The 21,870-nt window shown below is 40.9% G+C and overlaps 1 protein-coding gene across 2 annotated transcripts; it reads left to right on the top strand.

The window, feature by feature from the left end:
- Positions 1 to 1,896: 1,896 nt before the first annotated feature.
- On the top strand, positions 1,897 to 21,188 carry LOC124135064 (homologous-pairing protein 2 homolog). Of its 2 annotated transcripts, none has more exons than XM_048389327.1 (9): positions 1,897 to 1,963; positions 3,693 to 3,787; positions 4,192 to 4,281; positions 7,353 to 7,464; positions 8,599 to 8,669; positions 11,835 to 11,909; positions 12,416 to 12,469; positions 13,098 to 13,157; positions 20,126 to 21,188. In XM_048389327.1, the coding sequence occupies exons 1-9, from the start codon at positions 1,939 to 1,941 to the stop codon at positions 20,180 to 20,182; spliced, it is 639 nt and encodes a 212-aa protein (XP_048245284.1). In that variant the 5' UTR covers positions 1,897 to 1,938; the 3' UTR covers positions 20,183 to 21,188. The 2 variants fall into 2 exon arrangements, with proteins under 2 accessions (XP_048245284.1, XP_048245281.1); XM_048389324.1 differs by having other exon boundaries at positions 20,096 to 21,188.
- The last annotated feature ends 682 nt before the right edge of the window (positions 21,189 to 21,870 follow it).

The raw sequence follows: 21,870 nt of genomic DNA, 5'->3' as shown, positions 1-21,870 counted from the left end.
CCATTCGGTGTAGGTTCTAACACTGTTAAAAGTCGCCCCTAATTGTAACAAAGAAGTTGTTAATCCATATATATTATCCTTACTCTAGTACTCGAACTTCCAAATGTCTTCCAAAGACAACGTGACATCTAACATGTTTCTTTCTACAGCTTCAGCTATATGGGATATTGGTCCTTTATGTGGATATTGACGGAAACATTCCTCGGACAAGATCACTGCCTGATATTTTCATTGAACTTTTGTTGGTTGTCATTGCGATATTGCATTTTGTTCTCATTCATTTGCTACAGCAAGAACGCGAACGGCCTTAACGGTGACTTATCAAATTGTTCCATACGTAAAACATATCCGGCAATTGAAATAAGTTGTTCATGGTTATTATTATTTAATATGTAGCAAAAGTTGAAACTAAAATAACTCTATATTAGAATATATTATTTCTGATAAAATAATAGTTTCAGATACAATTCACCCGAACACTGCTCCAAAAATCTTTGAAGTTATATTTATTGGGTATTTTGTAACCGAATCACCGGTAGATTGCTTGAAAATGTGAGTACAGATGACTGCCACTTCTGGCTTAGTGTACTAGAAAGTACACACGGAAATAATTATTTCTGCATATAAAACAATGCCTTGCAGAACAGAAATTACGATTTAAATGGTAAATCATCATGTTTAGTCATAACTTATATCAAATATCACATTTTTGTTGACCAAGTTTTTTATCACCTGTTCGTTTACCTGAATTATACCATGTAGTTTTTTATTGTACATAATATGATGTTAACGGATAGCTTCACCCTTTCAAGTCGTACATACATTTATCAACGACAAAAAACACATGTCAGTTTGGCTGTATCGCTCTATTGCAGGGGTGGGCGGGTAGCCTAGTGGTTAAAGCGTTCGCTCGTCACGCCGAAGACCCGGGTTCGAATCCCGACATGGGTACAATGTGTGAAGCCCATTTCTGGTGTCCCCCGCCGTGATATTGCACGAATATTGCTAAAAGCGGCGTTAAACCATACTCATTCACTCTTTATTGTATATCTTTGTTATGATATACGGCTTCTCATTCACCGATACTCCGAAAGGTGTCGCTTCGCGCATCGCAGCGGGAATAGCGACGAACACAAGTCGAACCAGTCCAAATTATAGTCCATAATAAACATATTTTGAATCCGCGAGGATAAAGCCGAGGATATTGCTTTACCATCAAACTTAGAGTGTTGTTTCCATTTAAAACAACCCGTGGAATGTTGTTCCAAATGTCAACCCAAATAAAAATGGCACAACAGAACTAGCGTTACACCCTGGTTCTGGCCCTGTTGCAGGCGTCGATATATCTTATCCAAGACATATTCTAATGGGGAGAGGTCTGGAGAAACAATTTAGAATTAGATCTGTTAACCAATATTAGATAGCAGCGCGATAAATCGCAAAGAACAACGAAGAACGATATGTGGTTTATTTACCATATACCGGTATATGGTCTCTGCGTTAAAACATTGTTCTGTCATGAAGTTATTTCTGGAGATTCGAACATGCGCTCGCAACTGGTTGACGCGTTCATTTCTTCAGTCATGTATGAAATTACCGTAGCTGTCTTACATATGCAAATAAAACATGTTTATGTTGATTGTGTGTTGCTGATAATTTGAATGTGAATGTTTGAGTAAATGAATTGTTGATGTCATGAATATGGATGCAATGATTGCGTGGTGATAAAATAAACTATACTAAACGAATGGTTAGAAATATTAGATAGGGTTACGAAGTTTTTAAAATTTGTATTGTTATGAAATTTCTAGGGATACGAACTCGTTTGGGTTACGATAATATATTCATCCACCTGTCAGAAAGCAAACAATAGAGTTATCTCCCTTCGAGTGAACACCCGCCATTTATGAAATAAATGTAAACACCACACTGAACGACATGAGTAAAAATAAAGATGCTGCAGGTAAGGGTAGATGTCAGTGTCAGTTCATATATTTCTGTAAACGTAGGCTTCGTTCCATGGTATGTTTTGTGGATCGACAAGGAACTTGAAGTGTAATTCTTCCGAGTGGAGACGGAAGCACTGTCAGTGGCACAGCAGAATATGCCGAAATGTGAAATATATGCTTTCCCTGCAAGGCTGCAGGAAATATGAAAATCTGCTCTTAATCAGTTTTATTTGAATTTTGTGTCTCTAATTATCTATTTTTTTTTCAATGCAAATATCTGCCGAAATGTGAAATATATGCTTTCCCTGCAAGGCTGCAGGAAATATGAAAGTCTCTGCTCTTAATCAGTTTTATTTGAATTTTGTGTCTCTAATTATCTATGGTTATTTTAATGCAAATATCTGGTCAAGATGTCTCTGGTAACTGTAAACAACATGACTAGCTTGTTCAGTGTGCCGAAAGCATAAGAGCGATGTCTTGAATGTAGGACCCCATCGTGGCTCTCGGCTAAGTCGGGTGCAGACTAAAACGTCCCCGATTTCCGAAGGTCAGGCAAAAATGGCATCTTATATATATAATAAAGATAAAAAACGATTTATGTAGCATTATGTATGCTTAATTCATTGGTAACATTGATTCGACTTTTGGCATCCAAATACTCAGCACTATTAGGATGTGGGATTTGACTGGTATACACGTAACGAAATACAACCCTTATGTAGCAATATTTTCCGTTACAGTCACAATAGGATTAATATATAATTATATAAATTATATCTACTATCTTCAGGCATTTTATGGGGGCACGCTTGTGCCCTCCTTTGTTCCATTGTCTATAGTGGGCCATTCGTGCTCAGGCTCTCTTCAAGGACACATGTTTCACTGTATCTAATCACTTTGTCTTTGTTCGTTTTGCTTTGTTCACAATCACGTTCGTTTTGCTGATATACGCTTCAAATACCATCACTTTCATCAATAGCTCATTGTATAGGATCTATTTCGCTCCAATCCTGGTTCTTGTGGGCTACCCTGCTTGTAACTAATTAACTTGCTTCCAAATCACTACTCGTGTTTAGGCTACCTGTTTTTCTGTTGGAACCTTCCTGGGGTTACCTTCTTCACAGTGGGAACCTTGTCTTTTCCGCTGTGGAATCGTAAAATAGCTTACGTTGGGCAACCAATTGCCACGCCCATGCGGTAGGCATCATGTCAGTGGAAGTTGAGATTTGGGCTGGAACGGTAGCCGTCACAATTCTTTTTTAATTGGGCCAGGCAGCGGTAGTTGCTAAGCAACGGTGATGTTTCTTATTAGTAAATATGCTACCAGGGCTGGGCAGGGGTAGCTGCTAATCGCCATTGGCAATAGTAGCTTGTTTCAGGTACTCAACTAGCAGCTTAGTAGCCCACAAGCACCTGCACACTCTCGGCCATTTAACTCACCCTCATCCTGTGTTTTTATTATAGACACAGGCATCCACAGTTGGGTATCCCATGCCTCAGCTTTGGCATATCACGTGACAATTATAATTGGGGCCTCAACACGTATTCAATATGTATTGCAATACAGTCTTCCGTACTGCGATATATTGCAATACGATTTATGTGCCTATTATCATACCTCCATGTCAGAGTGACGAGATCTGACCCGGCTCATGGTATAAAACCAAACAAGGGACACATAAAACCCCATGTACCCCTCCTGATCCTGCTACAACTTATAATTTCTCCTCATATTTCTTTCAGCAACAAAAGCTGTGGTTGACTATCTCAACCGTCAAAACAGACCCTACAGTGTAACTGACCTTCTGAACAACATGGGAAAAGAATACGGCAAAACTGTAAGTAGAGATAGACACACAATTCCTCTTGCAACAACCTTTTGAGTCACCCTTTCTTTTATAACCATAACTTAAAAGTTATTTCGGACTATCTTGAAAAGTCCTTATATACACGCTAAGATCTACTGAAAATGCTGTCGAGACGGGTATGATAGACACAAAAGGTTTTGGCATTGACTGTGAGGTCACTTCTGAAATAAAGTTATGATCTAGAACAATCTATTTATCATGAAAGAATGAAAACAGGCCTCATAGTTGCGACTAAAAGGGTTGCCAATGTGACCTAAATTTCACTTGGTCTACTGTCTAAAATTCAGAGGTAGCCTTTGAGGCCTGAAAAATATGATACCTTGTATAATCAAGGATGCTACTGTATTGATTGTAGTAATTCTGCGTTGTTTCAGTCTATCACAAAAACTTGTGAAAGTTTGGCTGCTGATGGCAAGATTCGAGAAAAGTCTTATGGCAAACAGAAAGTATATGTGGCAGATCAGGTAAAGTAATGTCTTCTTTGTAAGTCTCATGATCATTATTCAGGTGAAAAATAGTTTTTACGCTCTCTAACATCTCAAAGTTATTGATTCATGACAGTTGTGTTCCTCCATGTCGTTCTCATATTGAGAGCTACAGAGCTACAGATAAGCTACGTATATGCGTCAAATACCCCCCAAAATATTCAAAACCCAAGTACATTCGATTAACTTGCGTACAGAAACGCATGTATTAAATGGAAAACTCAAATTATAAAAACAGCACGCGTAAATATCCAATGAAGCTTTTTCAGCATGCGTACAACGGAACTTATTTCCGAAACACAATTACGAGCTAATTTACTTTCTGAATCAAGCCTATATTTAGAACCATTATATACATCTAAAACATTATTTAATATTTTTTGAAATCCCAAAATGTGTACTCAGTTTGGGAAAACCCCCAAAGAGTGATGAAAAGATGAGTGAAAAAATATTGGTTACCCAATGAAAAATGTAAAAACCCAATTAAGTTAGAAACCTTCGAGAAAAAACTCAATTGCTCAAAAAGTTATCTGGAGCTCTGGAGCTATCTCCGTAATGATCTTTAACCATGAAGACCTCGGTTATACAATCACAGGTTTATTGATCTATTATGGCGGCAATGCATGTGGTCAGAGATGTTAACTCCGTCATCCATCGTGCAAGCTGATACTATTTACTCTAACACTACTCACAATGGCAACACACTACTATGACAACACTTGAAGCTAAGGGACTTGTAAGTCACAAAATATTTCTGGTATTTTAATGACATACATGTATATTGAACAAATTGAATGCATGATCTATGGTATAATGTTTTGAAATGTTGGAGGTAAATCCAAGTTGTTTAAACTAACAGATTTTTTACTTATCATGCCCCGTGAAGATCCGGGATAGAATAGGTCTTCAGCAACCCATGCTTGCTTTAAAAGCCAGCTATGCTTGCAAGAGGCGACTAACAGGATTGGGTAGTCAGACTCACTGACTTCGTTGATGCATGTCATTGCATCCCAATTACGTGGATCGATGCTCATGATGTCGATCACTTGATTAAACTTGATTAATTACAGACTGCTGTCACATAGCTGGAATATTGCTGAGTGCAGCGTTAAACAAGAAACAAATAATAGGTCTAGCAACCTCTAATTGATTGAGTCTTGGTAAGAAAATCCTTTGCAATATCCTGTGCAGTTGGGGTATGAACTGTGTCAATGACTCTATCAGCCAAGTCATACATTGTCTCTATTTTGACCACCCGATTCACATTAGGTACTATTCACATTAGGAACTCAATGATAGCGTGTGTAGCATAATATATTCAAGGACCAAGATGGCGGGTGTCACTCCTTGTCTATTGGTATAGAGGGGTGTGATTTTTTTTCTTTACAAATATATTATGCTATACACGCTGTCATTGAGTTCCTGTGTGTCATACAACAAGCATGTGATGCTGGAGATATGTCCTGTTTTACAATCCTCACAGAGGTAGGATAGGGTAGAGTGGGGTGCCTGGTTGGGTGCCTGGTTGGGTGCCTGGTTGGGTGCCTGGTTCAGTAGGTGGGGTGCCTGGTGAGTGGGTGGGGTGCCTGGTGGGGTGCCTGGTGGGGTGCCTGGTGGGTGGGTGGGGTGCCTGGTTGGGTGGGTGGGGTGCCTTGTGGGGTGCCTGGTTGGGTAGGTGGGGTGCCTGATGGGTGGGTGGGGTGCCTGATGGGTGGGTGGGGTGCCTGATGGGTGGGTGGGGTGCCTGATGGGTGGGTGGGGTGCCTGATGGGTGGGTGGGGTGCCTGGTTGGGTGCCTGATGGGTGGGTGGGGTGCCTGGTGGGGTGCCTGATTGGGTGGGTGGGTGGGGTGCCTGATGGGTGGGTGGGGTGCCTGATGGGTGGGTGGGGTACCTGGTGGGTGGGTGGGGTGCCTGATGGGTGGGTGGGGTGCCTGGTTGGGTGGGTGGGGTGCCTGGTGGGTGGGTGGGGTGTCTGGTGGGTGGGTGGGTTAATGAGTCCCCTTAACCCAGGACATCAATTTATGTGCAGTGATTGTTTGTGTTTTTAGTTCTGTCCTGTGGGGACACAGGTGGCCCAGTTGTCACGAATCGCCACGATTTGCTGTGCAGAGTTGTGTCCCTTGGCCATGCCAGAAACCTATAATTGTGGGTTATGTTTCTATGGTTTCACTGAAGTGGTAAACATCTGAGACCTGCATCACTTCGGGCTTTCCTCCCACATTAAGCTGACACGCCATGATATAACTAGAATATTGTTAAAAGCTGCGTTAATCCCAACTCACTCACTCACTCACTAATTCTGTCCTGTAGGATTTTGGACAGAAAAGGAGAAGATGAAGAAAATTATTTTTTTAATGTGTCACAATTTGCACAAAAACAAGTTTGGATATAAATTTAATATAATTATCATACATATATGTAAAAATGCAAAGTCCAGCCGGTAAAAGATTATGAGACACAATAGCCCCTTATAATATACATATAAGATATTCAAACAAAAAACATTTAAAATAAGATGACTGTACATTTAGTGGGGTAGCTTTGAGATGGGTGAAGTGAGCCTGTTACAGAAGTTTATGTTCATATATTTTGCAAAGTGTTGTGGCAAAAAATTGTGAAGATAGATTGTTATCCATAACATAGGAACGTTAATCTAGAGGCTGCATAGAGAGATAAGCTGGTTCAAACTGGGCACTTTATGTAAACCAGATCATATCTTAAGTCCGAATAAAATGGGCACATGACTTAAAAGTGACATTCAGTGTTTTAAAATTACAATGTTTACATAAACCATTGTCTGGAGTGAGGGAGTGAATATGGTTTTACATTGCTTTTAGCAATGTTCCAGCAATATCACGGCGGGGGACACCAGAAATGGCCTTCACACATTATCCATGTTGGGAATGGAACCTGGTTTTTCGGCGTGATGAGCAAACGCTTTAACCACAAGGGCTACCCGACCGCCCCTGATTGTCTAGAGGTTTACTGAGGGTTTTATGAACAGTTTTATGAACAGTAGTTATTCACATCGAGTTGTACCCATTCCAGAGTAGCTTCCCTGATGTCGATGATGCAGAGTTGAAGAGTATGGATGCGAAGATAGTTGAGTTAACCGAGTCAGTCCAACACGTCCAGGATAAAGTCCGCAGGCTGGAGTCAGGTACCCTCTTCATCGGGATGTTTCACATGATGCACTTCAGTTTCTGCTGTAATTGAGTACCTAAAATGACATGTTTGAATGACTTCATAGCCTATATTAATACCATACAAGTAAATATACATATGAAACAATTCATGTAATAGTATTCAATGTTCTAAGAATGTTAATATAAATAAAAAAAATAGTATAGACAAATGTATCGGTAGTTTATTCCGTTCGTTGACACTTGATTTCCGGTATGCATACTGGATATTTTGTTTACCCAGGGGGGAAAAATACCTGAAATCTTATGGTGGTGTGTATAATTCCCCTCTGTGCTGCTTCATTTTCTGAAAATAAGTGCACACTATACTAGAAAATATGTTTTTTGAAATTTGGAAATGTTCACATTTTAAATGACCATGCACCTAATACTCAATTACACCACCAAGTCTGAAAACACATATTGCTTATAAACATTGTAAATTCAAAATATTGGTAGTTTGGGTAGCACACTCTTTTAATGTGCACTTTAACATCAATAAGACATGAATGACATCACTCTGGAATGATGTGACATCATATGATTCCTTGATAACCATGACAACTGAATCCATGAGATGTCGATGTTTTTCTGATTATATTAATCAAATGCACTATAAACTTTTTGCCAAATGACTAGGACTGCAGTACTCTTTTAAAATGATACATATTGCAACATTTTTCCCATGATCCAATGTATTAGGTATAAATATTATAACATGTTTTGTTATTATTTGTCTTGTTTATCCTAAAATCTACACAGACATTCCTTCACAAAAGATGTTTCCTTTCAAAACTGATTGACAAAACGGTGGAAACACGGAAGTTGTTATTGATAATCTACTAGAAGAAAACTTTGTTGTATTTACTTAAATAGGGTCTGCATGTACAATCAGTGTTAATTTCTTTCAATCGTTATCTCACAATATATAGCAATATGTGTCGTAAGAGCCTGTATCGCCGTATATTGCCATATATTGCCATATATTGCAGTACAAATTTTTTGTCAATACACAGCCTTACAAATGACATGGTTTTCAAATCAGGTGCATGATACATGTACTTAGCAATATTCTTAATCAGAACCAATTGTAATTTATGGTTTTTTTTCAGAACTTAAGACCCTGAACAATGCTGTGTCAACAGAGGATGCGAAAAAGGAAACTGAACGGATTGAAAATGATGTGGGTGGTATAAGGTTTCAAGGTTTTACTCCAATACGGTGCCTCTCTGCGTGATGATCTCACAACACCTCCGTGGGAGGTCTAATCTGGTGAACAATGAGTGTACTTTCTCCGACCAATCTAAATGAAGTATGCATAGGTTCTTGAACCAATCAGATGTCAAATTTCTAAAACAATTCAGATTGATTTCTTTGCCACCTGGATGGGAAAACCACAAAACTGAAATATTCACTTGATAGCATGGTTTTATTTTTTTCCATTCAGAACTGCCTGTTAACATTCGTTTTTGAGATAAGGTCAGATATGCTGCTCTGAATGCTTTGCTGACTTGTACCTAGAATATCGAAGCCTCAACACTAGCTGAAGTTCACCTGAGTCGGCCTCCTATGGAGCGCATGCCAGATCTTCATTCAGACAGTTACTGTATCGGAGTAAAAGATCTGATCTTTTATGAGATTGTGGCAATACAGAACACTGTATAGTAAATATTACATCAGTGACTGAGGGAGCTGAACTTTGGCTAGTATGTTTCTCCTTTTGATGACGTCATATATAGTTCAAATCATTAGATTTTAGTATTAATTATTAGTCCTCATTATTTATGCAGAAAATATTTGAATATCAAGGGTGACAGCTACTTTGTAAGTGTCTGTCTTTGTTGACATATCCAGGAGAGCTCAAGTGTCTTGGCACTATGTTAAAGTTTATGGATTGACTCACTGGAAACAAGTGTCATGGGTCAATGACTTACAATAAGCAAACACATTTCATGGTTGCTGGCTGACTAAGTTGTGCTAAGTTGTGGAGCATCGATCCACGCAATTGGGATACGATAACATGTCAATGAGCCTGACCACCCAATCCTGTTAGTTGCCTCTTTTGACAAGCATGGGTTGCTGAAGACCATTTGTAACCCAAAATCTTCACGGGATTATCGTGTAGAGAATTGAGTCCCTTGCTCGCACAAGGATCTGCTAGTCATGATCTTAAATCAATGATAAGCTCAGATTATGAGTTTCACCTTATTGGTAAATATCTACGGCATGCACCACTGTGGCACTTCCTTACTTCGAGCTATCATGATATATATGACCGTTGAGTAGCCTAGTGGTCAATCTGTGGTTCCTCCAGCCCCTGATTTACATTACAGATGGGGGCCGTCAGGTAGCCTAGTGGTCAATCTGTGGTTCCTCCAGCCCCTGATTTACATTACAGATGGGGGCCGTCAGGTAGCCTAGTGGTCAATCTGTGGTTCATCCAGCCCCTGATTTACATTACAGATGGGGCGTTGTCGGGTAGCCTAGTGGTCAATCTGTGGTTTTTCCAGCCCCTGATTTACATTACAGATGGGGGGTCGGCGGGAAGCCTAGTGGTCAATCTGTAGTTCATCCAGCCCCTGATTTACATTACAGATGGGGGGTCGTCGGGTAGCCTAGTGGTCAATCTGTGGTTCATCCAGCCCCTGATTTACATTACAGATGGGGGTCGTCGGGTAGCCTAGTGGTCAATCTGTGGTTCATCCACCCCCGATTTACATTACAGATGGGGGCCGTCGGGTAGCCTAGTGGTCAATCTTTGGTTCATCCAGCCCCTTATTTACAGGACAGATGGGGGCCGTCGGGTAGCCTAGTGGTCAATCTGTGGTTAATCCAGCCACTGATTTACATTACAGATGGGGGCCGTCGGGTAGCCTAGTGGTCAATCTTTGGTTCATCCAGCCCCTTATTTACAGGACAGATGGGGGCCGTCGGGTAGCCTAGTGGTCAATCTGTGGTTAATCCAGCCACTGATTTACATTACAGATGGGGCCGTCGGGTATCCTAGTGGTCAATCTGTGGTTCATCCAGCCCCTGATTTAAATTACAAATGGGGGCCGTCGGGAAGCCTAGTGGTCAATCAGTGGTTCAACCAGCCCCTGATTTAAATTACAGATGGGGGCCGTCAGGTAGCCTAGTGGTCAATCTGTGGTTCATCCAGCCCCTGATTTACATTACAGATGGGGGCCGTCGGGTAGCCTAGTGGTCAATCTGTGGTTATTCCAGCCCCTGATTTACATTACAGATGGGGGCCGTCGGGTAGCCTAGTGGTCAGTCTGTGGTTCATCCAGCCCCTGATTTACATTACAGATGGGGGGCCGTCGGGTAGCCTAGTGGTCAATCTGTAGTTCATCCAGCCCCTGATTTACATTACAGATGGGGGCCGTCAGGTAGCCTAGTGGTCAGTCTGTGGTTCATCCAGCCCCTAATTTACATTACAGATGGGGGCCGCCGGGTAGCCAAGTGGTCAGTCTGTAGTTCAACAAGACCCTGATTTACATTACAGATGGGGCCGTCGGGTATCCTAGTGGTCAATCTGTGGTTCATCCAGCCCCTGATTTACATTACAGATGGGGGCCGTCGGGAAGCCTAGTGGTCAATCTGTAGTTCATCCAGCTCCTGATTTACATTACAGATGGGGGGCGTCGGGTAGCCTAGTGGTCAATCTGTAGTTCAACCAGCCCCTGATTTACATTACATATGGGGGTCGTCGGGAAGCCTAGTGGTCAATCTGTGGTTCATCCAGCCCCTGATTTACATTACAGATGGGGCCGTCAGGTAGCCTAGTTGTCAATCTGTGGTTCATCCAGCCCCTGATTTACATTACAGATGGGGAGCGCCCGGTAGCCTAGTGGTCAATTTGTGGTTCATCCAGCCCCTGATTTACATTACAGATGGGGGCCGTCGGGTAGCCTAGTGGTCAATCTGTGGTTCATCCAGCCCCTGATTTACATTACAGATGGGGGCCGTCGGGTAGCCAAGTGGTCAATCTGTGGTTCATCCACCCCCTGATTTACATTACAGATGGGGAGCGTCGGGAAGCCTAGTGGTCAATCTGTGGTTCATCCAGCCCCTTATTTACAGGACAGATGGGGGCCGTCGGGTAGCCTAGTGGTCAATCTGTGGTTAATCCAGCCCCTGATTTACATTACAGATGGGGAGCGTCGGGTAGCCTAGTGGTCAATCTGTGGTTCATCCAGCCCCTGATTTACATTACAGATGGGGGCCGTCGGGTAGCAAAGTGGTCAGTCTGTGGTTAATCCAGCCCCTGATTTACATTACATATGGGGGCCGTCGGGTAGCCTAGTGGTCAATCTGTAGTTCATCCAGCCCCTGATTTACATTACAGATGGTGTCACTGCAGGAGAAGTTGGGGAAGTTGAAGGAAGGAAAGGTGTTGATAACGCCCCAGGAGAAAGACAAGGCAAGACCATACATTTGTTATGTCTTAGGGCGGTGGAGTGGCCTAATGATTGAAATATCCCTCCCTCTCTCTCTCTCACTCTCTCTCAGGGGCGGTCGGGTAGCCTAGTGGTTAAAGCGTTCGCTCGTCACGCCGAAGACCCGGGTTCGATTCCCGACATGGTAACAATGTGTGAAGCCCATTTCTGGTGTCCCCCGCCGTGATATTGCTGGAATATTGCTAAAAGCGGCGTAAAACCATACTCACTCACTCTCTCTCACTCACTCTCACTCACACTCTCTCTCCTGATAAATTTACCACTTTTCAATATGTTCACAGTCATTGAATAATGGGGAAATACCTAGCCTGTTCAGATTGTTGTTTGTTGGTTCATGCCACAATCATCTTTATGATGGCAGCCTTTAGATAATTGAATGTGGACACAAACCTGTGATTAATGAGCCTTAGACAACCTGAAGCTGTTCATATCAAGGAATCCTGACTTGACACTCTCTCTTCATTCTCAGGTTTACAAGGACAGAGTCAAGTATGTGAAGGAGTGGAGGAAGAGGAAAAGAATTGTGAGTATTTGTAGACAGTGAATAGTGACAGTGAAACATCATGAGTGCCTGTATTACAGAACTCCTGGAAGACTACATGAAATACACATCCCAGACATGTTGGGGCTGTTGCTGAGACACATTGTAATAATGAAACTTGGTTAAGGGGCTATTGCTGAGACTTGATGGGGCTATTGCCTAACCCTAACCCTAGCCCTGACTTGTTGGGGCTATTGCAGAGACTTGTTGGGGCTATTGCTGAGACTTGTTTTGGCTATTGCTGAGACTTGTTTTGGCCATTGCTGAGACTTGTTGGGGCTATTGCTGAGACTTGTTGGGGCTATTGCTGAGGCTTATTAGGGCTGTTGCTGAGGCTTGTTGGGGCTACTGCTGAGGCTTGTTGGGGCTATTGCTGAGGCTTGGGGCTATTACTGAGACTTGTTGGGGCTATTGCTGAGACTTGTTGAGGCTGTTGCTGAGACTTGTTGGGGCTGTTGCTTTTTCAGGCCATTGCTATCTAGCTTTACATAGTTCAAATAATAATAAGTTGCGTTACCCAAAACATGTTTTTAATAAATGGCCTTGGGATAAAATGCCAAGTAAAATTTGTACTTAGTTATCTTATTTCTTACTACCTCATCTTTTCTAGAGCACAGACATCATCAATGCCATTCTGGAGGGCTATCCTAAAACCAAGAAACACCTTCTGGTAAGTTTCATGTGGTGTCTGCATGGTTTATATAGGGTGTGTTTCATACAGGGCGTGTTTCCCTATAGGGTTTGTTTCCCTATAGGGTGTGTTTCATATAGGGTGTGTTTCATATAGGGTGTGTTTCATATAGGGTGTGTTTCATATAGGGCGTGTTTCCCTATAGGGTGTGTTTCCCTATAGGGTGTGTTTCATATAGGGTGTGTTTCATAAAGGGTGTGTTTCATATAGGGTGTGTTTCATATAGGGTGTGTTTCCCTATAGGGTGTGTTTCATATGGGGTGTGTTTCATATAGGGTGTGTTTCCCTATAGGGTGTGTTTCATATAGGGTGTGTTTCATATAGGGTGTGTTTCCCTATAGGGTGTGTTTCATATAGGGTGTGTTTCATATAGGGTGTGTTTCATATAGGGTGTGTTTCATATAGGGTGTGTTTCCCTATAGGGTGTGTTTCATATAGGGTGTGTTTCATATAGGGTGTGTTTCATATAGGGTGTGTTTCCCTATAGGGTGTGTTTCATATAGGGTGTGTTTCATATAGGGTGTGTTTCATATAGGGTGTGTTTCCCTATAGGGTGTGTTTCATATAGGGTGTGTTTCATATAGGGTGTGTTTCATATGGGGTGTGTTTCATATAGGGTGTGTTTCCCTATAGGGTGTGTTTCATATAGGGTGTGTTTCATATAGGGCGTGTTTCCCTATAGGGTGTGTTTCATATAGGGTGTGTTTCATATGGGGTGTGTTTCATATAGGGTGTGTTTCCCTATAGGGTGTGTTTCATATAGGGTGTGTTTCATATAGGGTGTGTTTCCCTATAGGGTGTGTTTCATATAGGGTGTGTTTCATATAGGGTGTGTTTCATATAGGGTGTGTTTCCCTATAGGGTGTGTTTCATATAGGGTGTGTTTCCCTATAGGGTGTGTTTCATATAGGGTGTGTTTCATATAGGGTGTGTTTCATATAGGGTGTGTTTCCCTATAGGGTGTGTTTCATATAGGGTGTGTTTCCCTATAGGGTGTGTTTCATATAGGGTGTGTTTCATATAGGGTGTGTTTCCCTATAGGGTGTGTTTCATATGGGGTGTGTTTCATATAGGGTGTGTTTCCCTATAGGGTGTGTTTCATATAGGGTGTGTTTCATATAGGGTGTGTTTCCCTATAGGGTGTGTTTCCATATAGGGTGTGTTTCATATAGGGTGTGTTTCATATAGGGTGTGTTTCATATAGGGTGTGTTTCCCTATAGGGTGTGTTTCATATAGGGTGTGTTTCATATAGGGTGTGTTTCATATAGGGTGTGTTTCCCTATAGGGTGTGTTTCATATGGGGTGTGTTTCATATAGGGTGTGTTTCCCTATAGGGTGTGTTTCATATAGGGTGTGTTTCATACAGGGTGTGTTTCCCTATAGGGTGTGTTTCCATATAGGGTGTGTTTCATATAGGGTGTGTTTCATACAGGGTGTGTTTCATATAGGGTGTGTTTCCCTATAGGGTGTGTTTCATATAGGGTGTGTTTCATATAGGGTGTGTTTCCCTATAGGGTGTGTTTCATATAGGGTGTGTTTCATATGGGGTGTGTTTCATATAGGGTGTGTTTCCCTATAGGGTGTGTTTCATATAGGGTGTGTTTCATATAGGGTGTGTTTCCCTATAGGGTGTGTTTCCATATAGGGTGTGTTTCATATAGGGTGTGTTTCATACAGGGTGTGTTTCATATAGGGTGTGTTTCCCTATAGGGTGTGTTTCATATAGGGTGTGTTTCATATAGGGTGTGTTTCATATGGGGTGTGTTTCTTATAGGGTGTGTTTCCCTATAGGGTGTGTTTCATATAGGGTGTGTTTCCCTATAGGGTGTGTTTCATATGGGGTGTGTTTCATATAGGGTGTGTTTCATATAGGGTGTGTTTCATACAGGGTGTGTTTCATATAGGGTGTGTTTCATACAGGGTGTGTTTCATATAGGGTGTGTTTCCCTATAGGGTGTGTTTCATATAGGGTGTGTTTCATATAGGGTGTGTTTCATATAGGGTGTGTTTCCCTATAGGGTGTGTTTCATATAGGGTGTGTTTCCCTATAGGGTGTGTTTCATATGGGGTGTGTTTCATATAGGGTGTGTTTCCCTATAGGGTGTGTTTCATACAGGGTGTGTTTCATATAGGGTGTGTTTCATATAGGGTGTGTTTCCCTATAGGGTGTGTTTCCCTATAGGGTGTGTTTCATATAGGGTGTGTTTCATATAGGGTGTGTTTCCATATAGGGTGTGTTTCATATAGGGTGTGTTTCATATAGGGTGTGTTTCCCTATAGGGTGTGTTTCATATAGGGTGTGTTTCATATAGGGTGTGTTTCCCTATAGGGTGTGTTTCATACAGGGTGTGTTTCATATAGGGTGTGTTTCATATGGGGTGTGTTTCATATAGGGTGTGTTTCCATATAGGGTGTGTTTCATATAGGGTGTGTTTCCCTATAGGGTGTGTTTCATATAGGGTGTGTTTCATATAGGGTGTGTTTCCCTATAGGGTGTGTTTCATATAGGGTGTGTTTCATATAGGGTGTGTTTCATATGGGGTGTGTTTCATATAGGGTGTGTTTCCCTATAGGGTGTGTTTCATACAGGGTGTGTTTCATATGGGGTGTGTTTCATATAGGGTGTGTTTCCCTATAGGGTGTGTTTCATATAGGGTGTGTTTCATATAGGGTGTGTTTCATATAGGGTGTGTTTCATATAGGGTGTGTTTCCCTATAGGGTGTGTTTCATATAGGGTGTGTTTCATATAGGGTGTGTTTCCCTATAGGGTGTGTTTCATACAGGGTGTGTTTCATATAGGGTGTGTTTCATATGGGGTGTGTTTCATATAGGGTGTGTTTCATATAGGGTGTGTTTCCCTATAGGGTGTGTTTCATACAGGGTGTGTTTCATATAGGGTGTGTTTCCCTATAGGGTGTGTTTCATATAGGGTGTGTTTCATATAGGGTGTGTTTCCCTATAGGGTGTGTTTCATACAGGGTGTGTTTCATATAGGGTGTGTTTCATATGGGGTGTGTTTCATATAGGGTGTGTTTCCCTATAGGGTGTGTTTCATATAGGGTGTGTTTCATATAGGGTGTGTTTCATATAGGGTGTGTTTCCCTATAGGGTGTGTTTCATATAGGGTGTGTTTCATATAGGGTGTGTTTCCCTATAGGGTGTGTTTCATACAGGGTGTGTTTCATATAGGGTGTGTTTCATATGGGGTGTGTTTCATATAGGGTGTGTTTCCATATAGGGTGTGTTTCATATAGGGTGTGTTTCCCTATAGGGTGTGTTTCATATAGGGTGTGTTTCATATGGGGTGTGTTTCATATAGGGTGTGTTTCATATAGGGTGTGTTTCCCTATAGGGTGTGTTTCATATAGGGTGTGTTTCATATAGGGTGTGTTTCATATGGGGTGTGTTTCATATAGGGTGTGTTTCCCTATAGGGTGTGTTTCATACAGGGTGTGTTTCATATAGGGTGTGTTTCATATAGGGTGTGTTTCCCTATAGGGTGTGTTTCATATAGGGTGTGTTTCATATAGGGTGTGTTTCCCTATAGGGTGTGTTTCATATAGGGTGTGTTTCCCTATAGGGTGTGTTTCATATAGGGTGTGTTTCATATGGGGTGTGTTTCATATAGGGTGTGTTTCCCTATAGGGTGTGTTTCATATAGGGTGTGTTTCCCTATAGGGTGTGTTTCATATAGGGTGTGTTTCATATAGGGTGTGTTTCATATGATTGGGTAAACTGGTGGATGAGGTGTTGGTTGCCGCGCTGTACAAAAATGTTTGACATTGATTTACACCCTGTATTGTGATACATACAATACATGACATGACAAATTATGTTGGTGTAAAAAGGTGAATAATAACAGAAACTCTTCAATTTCATGGGGATTCCAGGTAAGATGATAGGTCCCCAGCAACCTATCCTTGTCGTAGGAGGTGACTAAATGGATCCGGTGGTCAGGCTCGGTAACATGGCTGATGTATGTCATCATAACCCAATTGCATGATTGATGCTCTTGATGTCAGTCTGGTCCAGATTGACTCAATTATTTACATACCACTGCCACGTTGGTAGGCAATGATCCAGGTGATAAAATAACGAAAACATTCGTGATTTCATCCCTGACACAAAAACATAGGCAATCTTTTGGGGGTTTAAAAGATTAAAAGACATATTCATGTCAACAAAGACAGTCAGCGGTAAATCACTTTCATATGAAGGTTAATTAGTAGGGCTGCAACGATACACCTAGGTCACGATACGATACGTATCTCGATACTTACATCACGATTCGATACGTATCTCGATACGCTACGATACACAGAGTGACAAGAGAAGAAAAGAGATAAATGAATTAAACTTAGTTTATTAAAATGAAAAATTGAATGAAAGTGAATGAATGTTCATGAGTCATAAAATATATACTGTAATGAGTATTTTAACTTAATGAATCATCTGCCATTTCCATGTAATGGCCAGCAAACACAACGTAACAGTTCTACATATTTGTGAGTTGTGACTAGATAGTAGATTCTAGGAGCAAATACTAAATGTACCAGTGTCCAGTAACTAATGATCTGCCATTTTCATGTATAAAGTCAAAAAAAACAATTAAAAACAATTGTAGCAACAGCCATGTTACATACTATTTGAAAGGTCTAATCTTGGTGTTTATAAATATGAAAGTTATGTTTATAACATTATTTAAATAATGCATTGACAACTTAATTAAGTTCGTTGTAAATATACAAAATGTAAGCTAACACATTCATAACGTCCAGATTAAGGACCAAGGAAGCGAAAATTTGACGATTTGGGGCAAATATAAGATTTCAAAAGATCTAGATCTACTTATTTCTTTTTTATTTTCATTTACGTAATTGGAAAATTATGTTAAAAAGAATTATGAATAGTATCTGATTTCACCCATTTCCAGATAACAGCGGCTGTCCGCTAAGTAACATGAAGAAATACCTCCGTTTTCGAAAGCTTCGTATGAATAACACGTTCGTCGAAGACTGACATATGACACATCGCTAGATAGCTTGTTGTTTCATCTACACGCTCGTAACATTGCCTGGAGTCTTTTCGTAGGTATAACATAAAGTTTCATTGGATAAAAAATGGTTCCTAATGACGCTTTCTTGCCGAAATCTGCTACAAGGTTCATGATTGGTCAAATTTGAGCACGTGACCTGAGGCAGGCAATCAAATTACAAATCCTCGTGGACGATGAATTTCAGATTTTTACGAAATATTTTGGTTAAATCGTGTTATTCTGAACGTTTGAAGCAGGAAATCGCGATCTACATTAAAAATATGGAGCTTCGTGGACGTATCATACTAGGTTACAAGCTGTGACAAAGATTTTTCATGCAAATATTTTGGCATTGAACATCGTGTCCGAGCCGAGAATTCGAGGCGCCGAAAGCCGAGATGTCATTTGACTAACATTACACGCGATCGCACAAAAAGATGGAAATAATAACTTAGCTGTAAGTTGGACCACTTTTAGATATATTTTTGTTGATTTTATTTATCACTTTGTATAATATATTTAAAGATTTGCTTGAAACGTCTTTGTTTTGCTCTTTGACATGTTCGATGTGCACCCGTTGTCGAAGTGTGCGTCCGAGAATTATACTTTCAATAACAATGCGGGAAATAGTGAATAACTTTTTAATCTATCGATAAAAAATGATAAATTGAAATAGAATTCGTATTTCAGACATTGTAAGATGTGATAGATTTAATAAATGAATGGTATGACAGGTAGGTCCAGAAAAATATATACTATTTTGACGTGACTAAGGCTTGGCCGGTGCCTGAAAGAGTTTAAACACATTTAAAACGTATCTGTGATAAAAGTTTATGTACAAAAACAAAGACGTACGTATATACGTCTTTGAAAAAAACGTATCGTGAAAAATCGAGATACAGCACCTCACAAATCGCACACCGTATCGTATGGAGTGAATCGCGATGCATCAGTGTCCCGGGATATCGTTTCAGCCCTATTAATTAGTCGTGGATATGGATTTTGTCAAAAGTTCTCTGACTGGACTTTCAACATGTGCGATAGTCCAATCATATTTAGCACAGGAATGTGGGCTTGATGTGGCAAGGGTGGAAACAAGACTTTGATAAGAAGGCTATGGATGCTCTTGCCTCGGGAAGAAGGTTTGAACTGTTCTTAGGTTGTATCACAGCATGTCAGCAAGTGGTGGACGATACACTGATGCATCGGTGGATCACAATATTTTATTTCCCGATACAAGTATCGATCGCATTGTCCCAGCCCTAGTGTCAGCTTAGTGTGAGGGGACACCCTGCAAAGAAACACAGCTTTTAGATTTGTACGATTTTTGTGAAACCCACGAGTACAGGTATGGTTCTGCCGCGTCATACCAAAAGATGGTACCTTGATGTTGTTTCCCTGTCCATCGCTCAACATTAGGGGCTAAAACAAGGGCCGGTCAACTAGTCGTCAAAGGTGGCACTGTACAGGGTTGCATTCCTTGGACACGCCAGTAACCTATGATCATTGGTTTAAATCCCGGTTCACCCTGATTATGTTTCTAGGTTTGGAAGCATTATACCTGTGCTCGTGGGTTTCACCAAAGTGATAAACATCTAAGACCTGCTTTCCCCCACATAAATCTGCCTGTAGAGCGGTAGGTCAGGTTTGATCCTCGGCTGTCATACAAGAAGACGTTAAAAGATGGTACTTGTTGTTACCCTGCCTGGTGCTGGGGTGTTGAGGGGCTAAAACAAGAACCGGTTGGCTCGGAGTTAGCACACTGTGTGTGAATGAGGTATTCATGTTAAACTGTGGCATGGTATCTTGGTGGGCTAGAACTATAAAACCATTGCTGTATAAGTGCAATAATCTTGAACACGACGTGAACCCCATTTCAGTACCACCTGATACAGTTGTGTGTTTGCCAGGAGGAGATCGGCCTGGAGACAGATGAGGACTACAGTGTGAAACCCCCCGACATCTGATATGTGAAATCAGGTGGCGCCATGTCACACCAGCTAGTGCTCAGACTGATGGACAGCCCTACAGAAACAGATGCAATGGAAGAGCATGTTTACTCATCTTTGTCTCAGGTTGTACTTAGCAACACACCTTCATTGCAAAGCAGTTGTAAAATTGTTAAGCATCTTCTTTTGAAATACATACCTTTTTCAAAGTTCTTTGTATGAGGCTACTACATTATATTTTTGGTTTAAATGGAGGTCGAAGGGTATCTGTCCGAAATAACTGCCGGCCCGCCTGCCTATGGCTAGTAACCCTTCTGTTGGGCTGTCTGAAATTTTCCTCTACCTGCCCACCTGTCTTGCAGACAATTTCAAGACTACTATGCATTCAGTTTTATCATCTTCTTGTAGATTTCAAGTAATTGTTTGCATTATTTCAACTAATAAATACACGATTTGTCTCTTATCTTTCACGATTTTTCAATATCAATAATGTCTCAATGCAGGCAGGTAGCTTGAAGATGGGCAGGCAACATTTATGGGTCACCTGCCCGACTGTCTATTGGGGTTTTAAGATTATTTCAAACACTGAAGGGTATTATATTTTTTAAACAGACTGTTCAAGGCATCTGTGTATGCTAACTGTCAATGGATATACAGCTACTACTGCTATGTCAATGGATCAGTGTGTGATTTTCATTCTCAGCTCCACATCAAATATTTCATCAAAATTTTGTCAAATATATTTCTCCTCATGAATAAAAGTTTCCTGAACTATCATGTATATCATATTCATTTATGTACTAATCATAAAGATTCTGCTACATGCCACAATATTTGGATCCCTGACTACATTGCTGAGGGTTTCCTCTTGTGTTTTTTGCATAATAAAAATGGACCTGTGCAGATCCGAGGTAGAATAAATCTTCAGCAACCCATGCTTGCCGTAAAAGGCGACTTTTCATTAAGAGGCGACTAACAGGATTGGGTGGTCAGGCTCGCTGACTTGGTTGATGCATGTCATCGTATCCCAATTGCGTGGATCGATGCCCATGATGTCAATCACTGGATTGTCAGGTCCAGACTCGAAATTTACACACCGCTCTAGCTGGAATATTGCTGAGTGCAGCGTTACACAACCAACAAACAAACAAACAAACAAAAAAACAAAAAAAACATGTTAATTGCAAAAAAAAAGAGAAAAGGTACACACAGAGGAATTTCCATTATCCGTAGTAACATGGGGAAAAAAAAAATGATGTGAGGTGTTTGGGTGGTGAGGATGAAAGTTTAATACCGTATTCGACGTAATAAGCGCCCCGCTCTAATAAGCGCCCACAGCGATATTTCCTAATATATTGGCTAGTGAACAATCCTAATTAGCACCCCTTCCGATTGATCAATGTACACAAGACCTATTTATTCGTGTATAATACGCACTCGTGTGTAATATGCACCCTCAATTATGGGCAATTAAATTCTGGAAAAATATATCTGTCGTATATAAACATTTCAGGCTGTCAGCATAAACGACGAAATGTATCTTTCAACTCTGTTGTTTTCACCAAAATAATATTTCAATAAGAGAGCCCTATTTCTAATTTTGAGAGCTCCCTGGGCGCTTATTACGTTGAAAACGGTAATTAATAAATAATGGCCTTTTTGTATTTGTTACAGTGCTTGTATTCTCAATGTGTGAGATGAGAATA

Source organism: Haliotis rufescens, unplaced genomic scaffold (genome assembly GCF_023055435.1).
Source record: "Haliotis rufescens isolate VD_foot unplaced genomic scaffold, xgHalRufe1.0.p SCAF_10, whole genome shotgun sequence".
NCBI lineage: Eukaryota > Metazoa > Mollusca > Gastropoda > Lepetellida > Haliotidae > Haliotis > Haliotis rufescens.
The sequence above is the reverse complement of the archived record's forward strand: the minus strand, read 5'-3'. Positions and strand labels throughout refer to the sequence as shown.

Coding starts and splice junctions, on each gene's coding strand:
- LOC124135064 (XM_048389324.1), top strand. CDS start 1,939: ATGAGTAAAAATAAAGATGCTGCAG. Junction 11,910..12,415: donor CGCCCCAGGAGAAAGACAAG/GCAAGACCATAC, acceptor CTTCATTCTCAG/GTTTACAAGGACAGAGTCAA. Junction 12,470..13,097: donor GGAGGAAGAGGAAAAGAATT/GTGAGTATTTGT, acceptor CATCTTTTCTAG/AGCACAGACATCATCAATGC.